This window comes from Cetorhinus maximus, chromosome 7, assembly GCF_964194155.1.
Source record: "Cetorhinus maximus chromosome 7, sCetMax3.hap1.1, whole genome shotgun sequence".
In the NCBI taxonomy this organism is placed as follows: domain Eukaryota; kingdom Metazoa; phylum Chordata; class Chondrichthyes; order Lamniformes; family Cetorhinidae; genus Cetorhinus; species Cetorhinus maximus.
In genome coordinates, this window is record NC_135885.1 from 91,844,567 (window position 1) to 91,863,332 (window position 18,766).

The 18,766-nt window shown below is 43.3% G+C and overlaps 1 protein-coding gene across 1 annotated transcript in view; it reads left to right on the forward strand.

Moving 5' to 3' along the window:
• Positions 1-18,766, forward strand: part of LOC144682943 (protein diaphanous homolog 3-like) — a 786,894-nt gene that overhangs the window by 301,375 nt on the left and 466,753 nt on the right. The window contains exon 17 of the mRNA XM_078545867.1: positions 16,315-16,429. Within this exon, the coding sequence (XP_078401993.1) occupies positions 16,315-16,429 (115 nt within the window). The remainder of the gene's footprint in view (positions 1-16,314; positions 16,430-18,766) is intronic.

Consider the following 18,766-nt stretch of genomic DNA (forward strand, 5'->3'; position numbering starts at 1 on the left):
AAATTCAGCATAACCTCCTTGCTCTTGTACTCTATTAATAAAGCCCAGGATACTGTATGCTTAATTAACTGCTCTCTCCACCTGTCTTGCCACCTTCAATGATCTATACACCCAGGTCTTTCTGCTCCTGTGCCCCCTTCAAAATTTCACCCCTTATTTTATATTGTCTGTTCATGTTCTTCCTACCAAAATGCATCACCTCACACTTCTCCACATTGAACTTCATGTGCCACCTATCTGCCCACTCCACCAACTTGTCTATGTCCTTATGAAGTGCTACACTGTCCTCCTCGCAGTTTACAACACTCCCAAGGTTCATATCATCCGCAAACTTTGAAATTGCCCCCTGCACACCAAGATCCAGATCATTAATATATATCAGGAAAAGCAAGGTTCCCAATACTGACCCATGGGGAACTCCACTACAAACCTTCCTCCAGCTTGAAAAATATCCATTGACCATTACTCTGTGCTTCCTATTTTTCAGCCAATTTTGTATCCACGTTGCTACTGTCCCTTTTATTCCATGAACAATAACGTTTCTCACAAGTCTGTTGTGTGGCACTGTATCAAATGCCTTTTGAAAGTCCATGTGCACACATCAACAGTATTATTCTCATTGATCTTTTCTGTTACCTCTTCAAAACATTCCAGCAAGTTAGTATTGTTAGTACATTGTGTCTTACCTGCAGTAACATCACTTGCTGTAAAACATTATGGGCTGAACTTTCGGTGTCTTCCGAAAGCGGGGAAGCACAGAGTGCTTTGTGAACAGTGTGCTTTGTGACACCATGTGGTGTCATCCCTCTTGCTGCTTCCCTCTCCCAACTTGCTCACTCCCCCCAACTCGCTGACTCTCTCGCCACTTCCCTCTCCCATAGGAATAGCCCCATCCCAATCGCCAATTCCACCTCCTAACTGCCTTGCTCACCGTTTCACTCTCCCAACCCTTTGGTTTGTCACTTCCCTCTCGCGACCCTCCCACTCAATGCTTTTCTCTCCTTTCCCCTTGCCACTTCCCTTCCCTTCAGCTCGCTGCTTCACTCTCCTGACCACCTCACTCCCTCCTGCTCACCGTCCCTGCTTCCTTCCCCTCACTGCTTCGCTCACTGACCCTCTCCTGACCCTTGTTGAGAGAGGGTCGGCGAGAAAGAAGCAGCGAGTGGATCAGGAGAGGGGTGGTGAGAATGCTGGTGAGCGTGAGGGCCAGGAAAGAAAAGCATCGAGTGAGAGGGTCGAAAAAGGGAAGCGGTGAGTGGGTAGTAGCGAACGGGGCAGAAATGAGGCAACCAGACTGCTGATGAGCAGCAGATGGGAGGGTGCAAGAGGGGAAGTGAGCAGGAACCAGGTAGCAGCAAGCGGGAGCTAAGTTCATATGAGTCGTAAGTTGAAGGAGGATTTTTGGGTCAGTTAGGTTCAAGGCAGTCAATAGGTTTTTACTAGCCTGTAGGTGTTACAGGTCTGAAACGTAACCCACACTTTTTACATGCTTTATTCGGTGAAAGTGATTTTCATTTTGCATGTTTTTTTTTATAAGACGTGTTTTTGGAACACCTTTGGAGTGTTAAACAAGTATTTAAAACATGTGAAGCTTGTAAATATTCATGTTCAGAAGGACTTGGCTGTACTTCTAGTAGGATCACAGAAAGTTAGCCTGCGGGTGTAGCACACAATTAGGAAGGCAAATGACATGTCGGTCTTTATTGCAAGGGGATTGGAATGGAAAAGTAACGTCTTGCTAGAATTGTGCAGGACTTTGATGAGACCACACTTGGAGTGCTGTGTGTAATTTTGGTCTCCATATTTAAGGAAGGGTCGACTTGCCGTGAAGGTTCACTAGATTAGTTCCTGGGATGAGAGGGTTGTCCTAGGATGAGAGGCTGAGTGTACTTACTGGGGTTTAGAAGAATGAGAGGTGACCTCATTGAAGCATGCAAGATTTTAAAAGGGGATTGACAGGGTTGACATTGACAGGCTGTTTCCCATTACTGGGTAACCTAGACTACTATGTGGACATAATCTCAGGATAAGAGGTCGATCGTTTAGGACTGAGCTGAGGGCAAGTTTTGTCACTGAAGAGGGTTGCGAATCTTTGAAATTCTCTATCCCAGAGGGTTATAGATGTCTGTTTTTGAATATATTTAAGGCTGGAGTAGACAGTTCTTTGGTTTCTTAGGAAATTAAGGAATATGGAGACTGGCAGAAAAGTGTAGTTAATGCCAATGATCAGCCATGATGGTATTGGATGGTATTGTATGGTATACCCCTGCTCCTATTTCATATGCTCTTAGGAAGGCGGGAACAGAACCGTGGGGAACCCCGAAAATACCGATGTTGGGCACGTATCAATTTCAATGCACTGAGCCTAGCGCTGGCACAAATCACCAGGTTGGAGGAGAGGGCGGTACAAGAATCCTGCTCTCTTCCCATTTGAGGCTAATTAAAATTTTGTCAAGAGCTGGCATTTAAAATTTTAAAGGGGAGGACAGCTTACTTGCCCTTTCAGAAATTGACCAGCTGAAGATAGGCAGGTAAAGAGCATGGAACCAGTCATAGATGCCCCAGGGCATCACCACTCTCATAAGAGAATCAGTGGGGCAGAAGGGGGCCTTGGGCGCTTGGTATTGTGCAAGTGGCAGGGGGAGTGAGCATTCAGCGCCCGGGATTAGAAGAGCAGTGGGCAAAGCTACAAAAGACAATTGGGATGCCACAAAATAAAGGCTCCAACTGGCAATAGGCACATGACTGTCAGCTTTGGGACCTAGTGGTGATGAGGAGCAGCACCCTCTTGCAGGCAGGGCAGGACTCTGGATATCAGCATAGCACAGGAGAGGAAAGAAAGGCAACAGAGACCAAACCCTCAGCAGAAGATTGATAATCGAAAACTGAGCTACCTGGAGATGACCAGAAAATAGTGCCCCAGGAGACTGTAACTCTCCAGGTAAATGATCATAAACATCTGTGCCCTTGTTGCTGAAGTCCTCTCAGCATTATTTGTCATGCCCTACCAGTGGTGGTGAAATCGCTAGCCTTGAATTTCTTTGTTTCTGGCTCCTTCTGTGACCTTCAGAGGCATGTCAAAAATGGCTGCATAACACTGCATCTCATCTGTCATTGATGCCCTCTTTGCCAGAGCAGGCCAGCACTTTCAGTTAATGACAGCTGCCGTCTTGCAGGGACAGGGGGCATTGGCTTTCACTTCCATTGCTGGATTTCCCCAGGTGCAGGGCATTATCGATTGCACCCATGTAATCATCAAGGTAGCCAGTGACGGTGAGTGAGATCCATCGATAGGAACGCTTCCTCAACTTCCATCATCTGTAAACCATAGCAATAGCTTCCTCCATATATGCACTCACTTTCCTGGCAGTTGCCTTGACTCCTTCATCCTCCCCCAATCTATGCTGCCTCAGATCTTCACTCCCATCCCCAAAGCGGGTGGTTGGATGCTAGTAGACGAGGGAAATCCCATGAAGAGATGGCTTCTGACTTCTCTACGGGAACTTCTGACGGAGGCACACAGGAGATACAACCAGTGTCACCAGCTCAGTAAGACATTGGAGTTAAAGTCACAATCAGATCAACCATGGCCTTATTGAATGTGGAGCAAATTCGAGGAACCAATTGGCCTAAACCTGCGCCTATTTCTTATGTTCTTATGGTAACTACTGAGCAAGCCATTGGGCTTCTGAGGATGTGATTCTTGTGCCTGGACTGGTCAGATGGTGTCCTCTTATACCCTACAGCAAGGGCCTGAGTCATTGTGGTGGTCTACTGCACTCTCCATAACATAGCCCTGTAGTAAGATTGGACCTCAAGGACATTGAGACCTTGGAAGGAGACAGCTCATCAGGGAAGGAACAGGTGCATGAGGTGAGATAGGAACAGGAAAAGGAGGTGAGGGCAAAGTCAAAAGAGAATTGCCCCTCCTGCACGACTAGTTGGCTACCCCTGCCACCCTCTGGAAAGGGGATCTCCCTCCTTTCCATCCCTTGGAGGGCGGGCTCGGCGGGGGTGCTTGGGAAGCTGACTGCTGCCCGCGAGCAGCATCGCACCGCACTGCAATTTCACGCTGGCGGGCCAATTAAGGCTTGCATAGCATGAAATGTGAGCGGCAGTGCTCAATGCTGCCAGTGCAGGTTGGGGAGGAGGGCGAGTGGGCCTAGCACAAACTTCACGCATGCATGCGAGTGAGCGCTTCATAATCTCCCTGAAGAAGTTAAGATATGAAAAAATAGATAAAAATGTAATAAAACATGTATCCTTATGTGACTCTGTCACATCAGTAGGGGCATGTTATTAATTCGATTGTAAAACTTTAATTTTATTTTTATTTGCATTTGGAAACCTCATTCCGCCCGTGGATGAGATTTCCTAAAATGTGCAAAGACCGCTTTGCCTTTTCGCTGCCTGCCAACTCTTAGGTTGGACGGGCAGCGAAAAATTTAGCTTAATTGATTATTTGGTGGCCTTAACAGGCCTTTTAATTGTCGGCGGGCGCACTGCCGACTCTGGCGCGCACTCGCTAACCGAACCATCGCACGACTGCGTGTTGATATTGGCACGTGCGTCATTTCACACTTGAGTGGTTCAGACGTGCGCCCGCCCGCCAAGTGAAAATTTCTGCCCCAGGTTAGCATTGATGAAGCGAGGGCCAGGTCCCCAGCTCTCCTGTGACACCTCGTTTCCTTCAGGTACTGTGGAAGACTTTGGCACAATCAGCATATTTCTCCTTTATGACAACCAACAGGTTCAGTGACGACTGCCATGGGAGCCTAAATCAGTCCCAAATTCCATCTGACTCACCTCCGTTCCTGCCCCCAAATTCAAAGTGGACAAGAAACCTGCCCCCACCTCAATTAAGAGTTTACCCCTGTTAAAATCTTAACTGCAATCATTTCCACACTGGAGGTGGATTTCTGACCCAAAAACAGATCTGGCTCCTGTTTTCTGCCGTTGGAGCTGAAATTCAGTCCTATGGCCTGGATTTTCACCAAGTTGGAAGTGCTATAACTTGGCATTGGAATATGAGGAGCCATAGGAGGGGGGTGGGATGTCATAGCTTGGTATGAGGGCATGAGGGAACATAGGGGATGGTTGGAGGGGCAGAGCTTGGCATCGTGGCCATGACAGACCATAGTGGTTGGGTGGAAGGGCAGAGCTCGGTATTGGGGTTATGAGGAGTCATCAGAGGGGTGGGTAGGGGTCATAGCTTGGAAAGAGAACATGAGTGGTCATAGCTTGGCAAGGGGGCATGAGGAGCCATAGGGAGTGGGTGGGGGCATGAGATAGCATGGATGGGGCAAGGGGAGTGTGTGGGATATTAGGGGTGAGGACTGGAGGGCCTTTGTGTTTTTATTTTAACTGTAAGAAGGCAAGTCTTTCTAAACAGCAGCCTTTGTGGGCACTTCCTCCTGAGGCAGGCAGCCGAGCCTGGAATTTTCCTGACCCCCGCAACCTGCTTTGAGGATGAAAATTCAGGCCTGTATCTCTGATTTACCATGTGCAATGATGAGAGATTGTGTAATCATAGATTGAAGGCCTTGTGCATAGTTAGCAGTTCCTTTGAGTATCTGCTGTACTTATGTCATGCTATTTTGTGGATTTGTTCCAAGTGAAAAAGCAGAAAATCAAAACTGAAGATGTAAGGAACATATGTATCAAAAGTTAGAAAATTACTCATGAGGAACTACTAATAACCTTTCAAAATAGACAATTATGAATGACACCATGGCCCCCTATGGCACCGTGAGAAGGCTTTTTAAGGGGCCAAAAATAAGATTTTAGCGGGTACTGCTGCCCTCCCAGCACCACCTCTTGTCACTGACTGATATTGATGTCCTTTGAGCCCATATTATACTAAGTGGGTTGAACTGTGGGAAAACAGATCACTGCAACCAAAAAGATTTGAGGGCGAAAAGCAGATCATCGGCCGGGAGTATCTCAACCTAGCACAGTGTAGCTCACATGCCAACTCACACAGCTTGAGCCTGTGTTGTTTGTCGTACATCTGCAACATATCTGTATACATGCACAGTGGTTGGGACCTGTTGCTCTGACTCAAGTGGGCAAGAAGACGGTTTAGCCTCTTTACATCAAATATTCCAGTTTGGATATAGATGTGCTGGGTAAAGTGCTGACCCCGACCCAATGTACTGAGTGTAGTTGAGAGCTGAGCACTCAGGAACCATTAGAGTCTGACGGGTACAACAAGAAGCAAAAAAAAAAGGATTAATTAAGTGTTTATAAAGGGCCTAATGACACATGTGGGAATCAATCCAGCTGCTGGAAATTAATACTTCATTGGTGGGGAAGGACCACTATCAGACTGAGCTTAACATCAGCCTACATGTGGCATGCTGCTGTAATATTTGAGGCTTCTGCTGATTTTAAAACTGGATTTGAATTTAATATCTGTTGGAAAGAAAACTGATTAAATATTAAAATATTTCTTTAGGTGACTGTAGTAGAAGCTGCATTTATTTTACTGCTGCAATGCTGGGTGTCATCTTCATACACCTGTTTAGGACTCTGTCATGATCCCTTTCAACTGTTGTCACAAACTTTGCAGCAATTTAAAAATTAACAAATGGCTTTGGGAATTTTGATACTTTTTCATAACTTTAAAAAAATTTATGTTGAATAATCATTAATATTTTTATAAACATCTTAATCTATGCTGAGCTCTGCGTAATTTTGAAAACATGCAGCTTTTGTGGGATACGTTATTTATAATTTTATTCTGACAAATGAGGCAAATTCCTCAGGATGTTTTTTGGCCCCGCCTCAAGCTCAGGAACTTTCCAGTCTTAGTGTACTAGAATTGCTCTGCAGTCCATACATTGAATATAATGTGATTATCACTTACAAGCCTGACTAAAATGATTTCCAAAAGATGTTGATAATTGCAGATGAGGTAGGCCATTTGTGCCTCACTTTAATTCCACCATCTGTTACGCATTAAGTAAAATAAAAGTAATAAATATATATGCTTAATTGTAAAACTATTTTTTTACACAGAAAAACAGTTGTGTAATGTTCTGGAGGATCTGTGAAATTTCTATCACAGATTGTCTCAAACAAGGAGGTCGAGAGTCTCTGACTTAGTGGTTATGTCACTGGACTAGTAATAAAGAGAATGAGAGTTCAAATGCCACCATGGCAGTTTGAGAATTTGAATTCATTTTTAAAAAAAAATCTCGTTCATCTCAAGTAAGTCTGGTTTACAAATGCCCTTTAAAGAAGAAAATTTGCCCTTGTTTAGTCTGGCCTGTATTGTACAATAGCAATAGTAGCAATACTGACATAAAAGCAAAATATTGTGAATGCTGGAGATCTGAAATAAAATCTGAAATAAACTGCTGGAAAAACTCAGCAGGCCTGGCAGCATCTGTGGAGAGAAGAACAAAGTTAATGTTTTGAGTCTAATATGACCCTTCTTTGGGATAGGAATGTAATGGGGCTTTGTGCTTTTGAAAAAGGCAGAAAGGGCAGGTGGAGCAAAAAAGTTGGTCAGGGATAGGTTGGAGATCAGTGGCAGGGAGATTAAATGACAGCTATGTCATGGAACCAAAGGCAAAGAGAGTGGTAATGATAGTATTAAAGAAACAAAAGATTGCTCCAGAGTAGGCATATTAACACATTCTGTTGTTTTCAGACAGCACTGACCTTCATTCTGCTATTCCCACCTACTTTGGACCAGTCCTTTGCTTCTTTAATACTATCCACTCCCTTTGTCTTTCGTCCTATGACATTGCTGTCATTTAACCTCCCCCTGCCCTCTAACTTATCCCTGACCTCTTTTGTTCCACCTGCTCCCTTTTTCAACAGCATAAAACCCATCATATTCCTACTTCTCTCCAATTCTGAAGAAGAATCATATTGGATTCAAAACAGTAACTGTTTCTCTCCCCATCAATACTAACATGCTTGACTGTTAATTTCTCTCTCTAGTGGCCTTACAAATTATTTAGTAGTATCACACTGCTGGAAAAAATAGACTGCAGCAATTTGAGAAGAAAGCCCACAACCACCTTTGTGTGCACTAAATGTGAATCAAAACCACGTCCTGATGATGAATTAAAAATACAAGACAGCAGATGGTTGGCCAGGTGCAAGGCAGCAGAACTGAGTGCTAAAACTTGGGCTAGAGTAGCAGCTGAATGGGGTTACTTGTAAAAATTGAATTTTTAATTCTTTTGAAACAGGAGTAGGGATGGACAAGGAACTGGCAAAAAGTTGAGGTGAGATTGGGGGGAAGAGAATCGATGGTGACCAAAGGAGCTGTCATGCCACCTGTGAGACCTGTATCAGCTACGATGCTTATGACAAACTCCTGTTCAGACCGTACTCAGAACCATAAGGTGGAATTTTCCCTTCTGGAGTCTAAGTCTGGTGGCGGGTGGGAAAGTCGGTGTGATTCCCGCTGGGCAGTGGGACGATTGAACACGCATGAACATACGCTGTTGAGCTCAGTAATAATGCAACAGCAGAGCTTGGTGATTCTCGTGGTGGGGTGGGTAGGAAGTTGCCTGCCCCACTGTTACCTCGTGGGGTCGAAGATCCTGGCTTCAAATTTAAACAGCTCCTGGACAGCCATTTAATCAGTGGAGGCCAGGAGCTCCATATTACTCCTCCAGCGTTCTTGTGGCCACAGCTCATACTGGAGACGCTTGCTCATGTGAGCAACCACATCCTGAGACATATGAAGGCACTTCCGGCATTGCCTTTCGCTCATCCCTAGATAATAACACCGCTTGTGATAAACCCATGGTTGGGCCAATGTTTGCCATTACAGTGTACCCTGTTTGCCAGCATCTTGACCTTCTGGAGGCCCTGCTGCCTCTTGCTGCTCAGGGCATTGCTCCTCATGGCCCTGTGCAGACCTGCGACGAGCCCTCCTTTGCCTCATCTGGATGAGACCATTACCAAGGCAGGGTTGCCTGCGACCTGCATCATTGACGCCTCAGTGGATATGTAAATGAATTGAAGTGATACATTAAGTGCTAAGCCTTTCATGGGCCTCTGTGTAGACACGGCATCTCCACCCACCCTTCCTGAACACCAGAGATGGGTGTTCCCCCTGGTCATACGTGAATGTGCGTGGAGACATTGGTCCTCAACCAGAGTGATGGGAGACGTGTGCAAGAAGCCTCAAGGTGACAGTTTTCAGCTTGTCTCCATTACCATCAAATATCTATGGAGAGAACATTGTCCTGGTAGCATAGAAAGTCTAGCTGCATGATCGCTCGTCAGCCATGACCATTCATCTGGGAGGATGGAGGTTTAGGGTTGTGAATTGGCTGCTGTTTACCAGCCGTGCCCTTTGGAGGCATCTACCTCCCTCCCTTCATCCCTGTCTCTGACTGCACCTGATGGCAAGTGGCACAGAATGAACGGCAGCTTCACACCTTGCTGGGATCTCGCTGTTATGAATCCCATGGGTCAGGATCAAACTTGCTGCAATACAGGCTTCATCATAGAGAGGAGAACGCAAGTGGGCATCTTTGATATCCAGTTGCCTCATAATTATTAGGGTGTCCCTTTAGTCGGCCACTTGTGCTGACCTTGAACTCCACCCACCTGAAAAGGCCCTCCACCCACTTCAAGGGTCTCACTGACTGACTAACTGCGTAGTCAAAGTCATTTTTGGAAAAATGGTGCGTGTCACCTTTCAAACTCGCTCACCACCTTCTATCCCCCTGTCATCACCATATAGCCACCCCAAATCACCATCCCTCTTCCCTCTGTCACCCTTAAACTAGCCCTGTACCCTGGACCCTATCACAATCCACTTCTGTATGCCATTTCTCCCATCAGAGCTGACACCTGTTACTATCCCCATTCCCATCTTGAACCTGCCACTTGTCTTGTTGCTCTCTGTGACCCCCTCATGAGACCTTCACTACTGGACTCGTATCACCAATACCTTGAGCTCCCCCACAAGACGCCACCATTAACATCACTGACCCTGCCCTCTTAAGACGCTTCTATCCCCCACGTTCCCGGACACCGTCTTCCCCTCCCTCCCCTTCTCCAGATACTCTTTTTGTCCCCCCTTCCCTGGACACTTTCCCCACCATTCCCCTATAAGCATGCCTCCCCTGCCCAACCTTTGCTACACTCTTCCACCCTAACCCTGCCTCCCAGCCTTCGCCTGCCTCCCTTGTCCAGCCTTGGGGCAACATTTGCTGATGGCACTCAATATGAGTGAAGTTTTCTGAGGTCCCTACGAAGGAGAATGCACCATCTATGGACCTCAAAAGATGAAACTCTCCAGGTGCATGCCTCTTATGTGCAGTTGTAAAGCTGAATGTTCTAATTTCCTGCTGGCGGGGAACTTAGTTTGGAGGGTGAACTTAAATTCCAGTGAGGCGGCCTTTTAATGAGCATGCATTAGATGCTAATGCATGCAAATGGGTTTCCCAACATTGTTCGTTGGGAAGCTCGACACACTTTGAAAGTTGGGGGAACCAAATTCCAACCGTTTATCCTGCTGTCGGGAAACAGATTTTTTTCCCTCCCATCAAATTAAGTGCATTTCCTCGCCACGACTCCTGCTACTAGTGGGAGTGGAAAATTCCGCCCTTAGTTTTTACTTGCAAAAATCATGAGTCACATTCATTTACCTCTGAAAGCTGCAGAAACATAACCTCTGCACAACATTTACTTTTAGTCAGAAATTGGGATTTGTATATTTCAGTAGCAGATGTATGTATTTGAAGCAATTTGCTGCTTTTGTCCATCTTATTTTGTTTTTTATGGAGTTTCTTTGCTGCCTAAATGTTTCATTTTGATTCTCCAGATTAAAGCAAAGCCTCAAAACTCTTTAAATGTAATCCATGGTATTTAGTTAAATCCACTTAAGAACAAGCCAATGAACTGTTGTAATTTTTCTAGATTTATGATAAAGGTCAAGACAATAAAAAAAGTGATGTCTTATTTGAGGAAGGTGATTAACTGCGGAACTTGATTTTATTAATTTGCATAAGCCTGACAGCCACTTACACTTTGAGAAAGGTAGATAGCCAGTGTACGATACACTCGGTTGTTTTATTTGTAATTGTTGAAGAAGTAAATTTAGACTTCAAGTAAAATTCCATTTACACTAGTTTCAAACATTTTTCTTATTATAATTAGTATTGAATAGATCCCTAACAGTAGTGCATTTCTTGATTAGAAGCATCAGTGTGTTGTAACCAGTCCTTGAAACAGAAAAACAGGAGCAAGTTCCTCACTGAGGCACCCTACATCAAGTGAGCATTCACTTATTTTCATGGATAAAAGACTGTCAACCTGAAATGCTGACTCTTTCTTGCCACAGATGCTGCCACAGATTATTTCCAGCATTTTTTCATTTTATTTCACTTATTCTTGATATACAATAACACCATGTAAGGTGGATTAAGTGGGAGACTGAGGCTGAGATTTTCAGTCCCCGCCATGGCGGGACCCACCACAGAGGATGTGGCGGGCCAGCCAAAAGCCCATTGACTTTGGGCAGGACTGGAAGATCCTGGTGGCGAGCGGGGCTGGAAAATCTCAGCCTGAGTAGAATAATTCTATGACCTGGATTTAAAGTCAGATCAGGCTGATGAGTTTATGATCTCTTTATGCTGGTTGTAAGGATTATATATTACGTTTTTCAGACTCAAACCAGTTCTTGGTGATCATGGACCACCGATTAGAAATGCCTGAATTTGAATGCAGAGATTGTGACCTTGTACCAGAACAAGGGCGACTGCAGTGATTGCAACAACTATCGAGGCAGCTCCCTGCTGAGCATCATGGGAAAAACATTTGCCCATGTTGTTCTTGTCAGATTACAGATCTGGTTGAACTCACCTACCCTAAATCCCAGTTTGGTTTCAGAACTGAAAGATCGACAATTGACATGAGCTTCTCAGTCTGGCAGTTGCAAGAACATGAGCAAAGTAGACCACAATATATTGGTAATGTAGAGTTGAGGTTACAGACAGGTCAGCCATGATCTTATTGAATGGCAGAGCAGGCTCGAGGGGCTGAGTGGCCTACTCCTGTTTCTAATTCGTATGTTCGTATATTACCTTCATCTTTCTCACCAAGGCATTCAACCATGTGAGCAGAGGTGGTCTATTTGAGCTGCTGAAGAAAATAGACTGCCTGCCAAATCTACTCAAAGTAATCACCTCTTTCCATGGCAACATGATGGGTAAGGTCATGTATGACAAGGTAACCTCAGAAACATTTGAGATTTGCAGTGGAGTCAAACAAGGTTATGCTCTGTCACTAACACTCTTTGGCATATTCTTTTCGTTGCTCCAACACATGCCTTCAGGTCATCCATAGAAGGCACCTACTTACATACATAACTGATAGCAATCTGTTCAGCCTTGCTCACCTGAGATCTAAGAAAAAGGTACCTCAAGTTCTGGTCAGAGAGTTGCTCTGTGCTGACGATATCGCACTAGCATTCCATACCAACGAACACCTTCAGGGGTCAATGGACAAATTCTCACATGTCTGTAAAGAGTTTGATTTGACAATCATCATCAGGAAGACAAATATCATGGTCCAGGATGTTGCCATACCGCCATCTATCAGCATTGACAATGTGATGCTGGACGTTATTGATAGCTTCACATATCTACAATCACCAGCAATCACTTCATGCTGAAATCAACACAAGCATCACAAAAGCTGCAGCTGTTATGCCCAAGCTGAGTAAGATTGTGGAATAACAGCAACCTGACTGAGGATACCAAACTGCGGGTCTACCAAGCCTGTGTCCTCAGTGCACTTCTATATAGTGGTGAGGCCTGGACAGCGTATGCTAGGCAGGAGAAAAGGCTGAACAGTTTTCTCTTCGCTGTCTCAGATGTATCCTTGGCATCTCTTGGCAAGTCAAGGTCACCAACTCGGAGGTGTTGGAGCATACTAACTCCATCAGCATACACTCATTGCTAAGACAAAGATGTCTGTGCTTGCTTGGCCATGTTCATCAGATGGATGACAGATGAATACCCAAAGACCTTCTGTACAGTGAACTGGCCAGTGGGTGTGACCCCCTGGTTGTCCATACCTCTGGTCGGAGGACACCTGCAGGGTAGATATGAAGATGGCAAACATTAACACTGACAGCTGGGAGACTGTTGCTGATGGCTCTGACCTCTGGTGGGTGACTGTTTGGAAGGGCATTGGAAAGGCATGCAGAAATGAAGAGCACAGCTGACTGAGAAGACAGCCGAGAGAAAACAGAGGCCAGCAAATTGTGCACCTTCTCAGCACATTGCCTTCCTTATAGCAGATGCAGCAGAGACTGGTATGACAGTAGGGTCCCTGAGCTCCACCAGGCAATGCTTAACACAGAGCTGATGTTTTGCAAAACGGAAGGCTGCCACTAAGTGATGATTGAACAAGTCTACTCAGTGAATAAATAAGTTATAGATACTGTGAGTGTCCCAGGTTCACTTCTTGGCCTGTCCTGAGTTAACTAATCTCTAGTGGGGCAGTAACAGGAACACCACATTTGACTTCATTTGACCTTGTGCCAGGGAGGGCAAAATCAGCCTGTGATCCTGCTCTTGATTGTTAACCAATGATGTGGCTGTAATTGTGACGTGTGGGCATAGAGTCATGTTGAGTACGAATAGCCTGCTGATGTGCACCATCAAGACTGACTCATAAATAATGGCCATTTGGGTAATATGGCTGATGCTATCAAACGTGTCACCTGACAAGGAACCCATTAGAACCTATATCTGCCAGGAGCTAGATTACAAAGGTCCAAAAATACAGGAGAGATTGATTACTTCCCATAGGTGGTCTGCCAGCTCTGTTGCAATGGTGACTACACTTCCACAGCATTTCATTGGCTGGGATGCCCTGAGATTGTGAAAGTCACTACCTGCAGTAAATGCACATCTTTATTTTTTATTGCTCGCAAAGGCAGCTCTCTTTCTTGCAGGCCTTCTGACTGCCAACACCTTTCACCTCAACTCCCTAGCTCTTCAACTATTGTTTTACTTTAAATCTTATTTTCAGGGTAATAAAAGATTTAAATTGAGTTATTATGTTAGCAGGTCTGCATACTTACATTTATCTACTTTATGTAACTCCTATCCCAAAAAATGTTTGTTCTTTTGAGTTTTGTTAAGTTTTCTTGCATTTCTAATTTTAAATAGCTGTGTTAAAAGAACATGACATGGCAAGCACTTATCTGGATAACAATTTATAACTATTTCCTTTTGTTGGTTCTAAAATAGGATTAGGAATGAACATATGATAAACAATAGCAAAAATAAACGTAATACGGTGAAGAAAAATGTGCTATTGTATGACACCAAGACAGAATAGCGGTGTGCGGTTCAGGGAAGCGTCTTTCATTGCCACCAGTTGTGCATTTGAATATAAAGAGCTGCACGTTGTTGCAAATGTGAGGTTTTATAAGATTGTAATGTTTTGGGACTGTCTTTAATTTAGAGTAAAATGGAGGAATGAAGGGGAAGTGACCTTTTCTGAATTCTGTTGACAGGAGACCTGATGGCTTGCGAGTTAAAGATAAAAGTGGAGCCCAATCTGTTTCATTGGGAAGAAGGTGCGGGATGTTCATGTGAGAATCCATGAGATAGACAGATTGATTGATATGTAGAGAGAGAGAGCTAGCAAGTCTGTCTGGTTCATCATGTGAGAATGTGGGTGGGAGCTTGTGCTTGGATTTTAGAGACCAAGGTTGTGAAAGTTTAAATAAAGCTGGAAGATTTGTCCAGCTTTGGCTAGAGTGAGGAATCTCCAGGGTAACCCTCACCGTGAAAGCCAATTCAGGCCCGAGAAGTTATCCAGCTGGAAAAGGGAAAAGAAGCTAAGAAAGACTTTAGACTGGTTCCTGGAGAATGAAGTGTTCACATAAGGGACAGAGTAAAGAATAACTGTGGAGGGAGATTTTCGGTTGATTTAAATGTAAAATAGGGGGTCTTTTCTGTAGTTTAGAGTACAAGCTGCATGCTGAAATAGTGCTGTTAGCATTGCTTTCAGTTTGTTATACAGGTCGAGTATCCTTTATCTGAAACCCTCGGGGCCGATTATGTTTCAGATTTCAGATAATTTTGGTTTTCAGATACCATGTATAGGCTTAGGCTTACTTGCATTACAATGGCCGAAGCCTAGGCTAGATATAGTCTAAAGTAAATAAAATGGCTAAAAAAGTAAGAGGCACCACTGAATAATAAATACAAGGTACCTGTAATAAGTTCCCACCTGTGGTGACATCTGGAATTCTGCTTGTAGGAAAGGGTTCACAAGGTAAACAGCGCAAACAAAAATTGCAAGGTAAACAGTGCAGACAAACAACTAGACTTCCCGTGCTAAAGGTTGGGTCGTGTCGGTTCGATTCATAGACTTACCGCGCTAAAGGTCGATGAGGGTTAAAACAAGTGTTCAAAACAAGTTTTTGGATGTGTTCGATTTTCGGATTTATGGATAAAGGGTACTCGACCTGTAGTATAAGTCTTAAAACTTGAAATCTTGATGTGTGACCCTTTCAACCATTTACTGGAAGTTCAAATTTCCTTTTTTGAAAGTCTCTACAGGGATCATAACAAATTTGCACTATCAGTAGAACATCAATAATCCATCTGAGTTGAAATTAACTGGCAGTGGCTAAATCTGTCCAATTGTTACAAATAAATGTTCATTTAAGTGACTGTTCAACTTGGAAGCTGCAGTCACATTCATTTGGACAATGTAATGTTTTGATGTTTTACTTATATGCAAACATAATAAACCTCCCAAATTACACCTATCACAATTTCTTTAAAAAAAGTTAATCAAGTGTAAACTTTTATGCAGCTAGACTAGTTTAGATGGTGCATGATAATAGTATATTTATATTAAGAGAGAGGTCAGCAGTTAGTTACATACTAGTATGTTCTGGAGTATTACCAGAAATTTTAATACTTAATCATAAAAACCTGAAAAGAAAACAAACCTCTAATTTATAAGGCAACTTTCAGTATTCTTAAAATATAAACATTTGTTATGTTGCTATACAAAATATAACAATGTAGCATTGCACACTTTTCTGTCAGTCAGTTGATAAATGTTGATTCCCTTTGTAGGCAGGATTGGGGCTCAGGAATTTGGTGCATCAAGATTCTTAAAATCAAGTAGAATTGGGTTGCATCAAATTTTAAATTTTCTTCCTAATGGCTACTGAAATGTTCCTGCCCAAATTTTATCCGCTTAGCTTCAAGCAATTAAATTGTTTAACCAAAAATCAAACACACCGGAACTAGATATTTCACTGCTAACATTTTGCTTTATGTTTTGTTCTCACAGATCAGACCACTTGAAATGCCTGAGAACTGTTTCTGGATCGGAGCAAATGATGACAAATATGCAAACCCCGATCTGTTTGCTCGAATTAGTTTTATCTTTGGTGCACAGAAACGAGGTACCATGTTTATTTGGAAACTATATGTCATATACGTTTGCAGAATGCCACTTTGTTTTGGGCAGTTGTTTATTTGCCTCATTTTAGTTAGAGGTAGCATGTAGCTGTAGGAATCTTTCAGAACTCTATGTTTTTGAAATTATATATATGTTCTACAAGGCAGATTGGAAATGGAGACAGGACACAAAGGAGGTTAAATTGGATGGCACCCAAACGTGTGTGCTGGGATTGCACTTATCCCTGTACCTTCTTGATTTTAATACTGAACAATCCTGCTTGAGTGCAATTACACTGCAGTTAGTTCCAGTTTTGTAAATATTCCAAAACAAATTTGGGTCTTTGGTTATCTTAAGATAGACTGGGATGGTAATAGTGTTCTGAAGTGTGTTCGGGCAAACTTTTTTGACCAGTGCATTTACAGCCTAATGTGAAAAGAGGAATTGCTGGATCTAGTTCTGGGAATTGAGGTGGGTCAAGCGAATGAAGTGTTCATAGTGAAATGTTTGGAGAATAGTAATCATAGTCTCACGAGGTTTAGTTTAGCCTGGCCATGGGAAAGGACAAGGAGAAATCTCAAGGGAAAAAAAACTTAATTGGGGGGGAAGGGGGCCTTATTTCAGGTGGTTGAGAACAAATCTGTCCTAGGTAAATTGGAATCAATGATTGTCACACAAAACTGTAAATGAACAACAGGCTGCTTTTAAAGAGGAAATAGTTTGGGTATAGCTGAGGTGCATTCCCAAGAGGGGAAAGCTAGGGCAAACAAAGCCACAGCTAGATGAAACAGGAAAAGGGAATATATGACAGATGTTAAGTTGATAATACAAATGAGAACCAAGCTGAACATAGAATGTTCAGAGGGGAAGTGAAAAAGGAAATCAGAGAAGCAAAAAGAGAGGAGGAGAAAGAAATGGCAGCTAAAAAAAATGGAATTCAAAAGCCTTCTCAGCATATAATTATCAAGAAGTAGGGTGAGGCTGATTAGCAACCAAAAAGGAGACATGCACAGGGAGACATGGGGCATGGCTGAGGCACTAAAATACTCTGCATCTTTCTCTAGCAAGGAAGAAGATGTTGCTAGAGTCATTTTGAAAGGAGGTAGTTGAGATACTGAATGAGCTAAAAATAGATTAAAAGGAGATACTGGAAAGGCTGGCTGTGTTTAAAATTGACAAGTCACCAGGACCAGATGGGATGTATCCAAGGATACTGAAGGAAGGAAGAAAGAAAGAAAGAAAGAAAGAAAGAGTGGAAATTGTGGAAGTGATAGTCATAATCTTCCAATGCTCCTCAGATATAAGGGTGGTGCCAGAAGAGTGGAGAATTGCAAATGTTGCACCCTTGTTCAAAGATAAATCCAGAAACTATAGACCTGTTAACTTAACTTTGGTGATAAGAAAGCTTTTAGAAATAATAATCCAGGTCAAAATTAATGTTCACTTGGACATGTGTAGATTAATTAAAGAAAGCCAGTGTGAATTTGTGAAAGTAAATCATGTTTAACTAACTCAGTTGAGATTGTTGACAAGGTAATAGATGAGGGTAATGCATTTGATGTGATGACATCACTCATGGACTTTCAAAGTTCGACACAATAGACTTACCAGTGAAGGTGAAGTCCATGCAATAAAAGGGACAGTGGCAGCATGGGCATGAAATTGGTTGAATGACAGGAAATAATGAGTAATGGTAGACGGTTGTTTTTCAAACTGGAGAGGGGTGTACAGTGGGGTTCTCCAGGGGCCACTTGTCTTCCTGGCCAAATTTAGGACCTACACTTGGCTGCACAGGACAACATTTCAACATGTAGATGACACAAAACTTGGAAATATGGTGGACTGTGAGGAGTGTAATGATAGACTTCAAGAGGATATCGGCTGGTGGAATCAGCAGACGTGGCAGCTGAACTTTAATGCAGAAAAGTGTGAAGAGGTACATTTTGGTTGGAAGGATGAGGAGAGGCAATATAAAATGCACTGTAATTCCTGACGCTGCCCAGAAAGGTGTCAGGAGCAGTTGTACATGCGCATTTGGCCTGCGTGGAACCGTTCCTCACACCTTTGATATGGTAAAGATATGAATTATCATTGAGACTTATCTATCAGGCACTCCATAGAAATTGTGGTATCACTCCCATTCCCACAGAAATATTTAAGAGAGGTCACTAGTGGAGCTTTTTTTCAAACCATTGAACATGTTGGATTAATACAGGAATTTATTTACACAGCCCTGTAGTTCAGTTGGTCAGTAATGGGACTCTTAATCCCCGGGTCATTGTTTTGAGCCCCACATTCAGTGATGAATTTTTCTTAAATATTTTAAGATTTCTTTGAATTT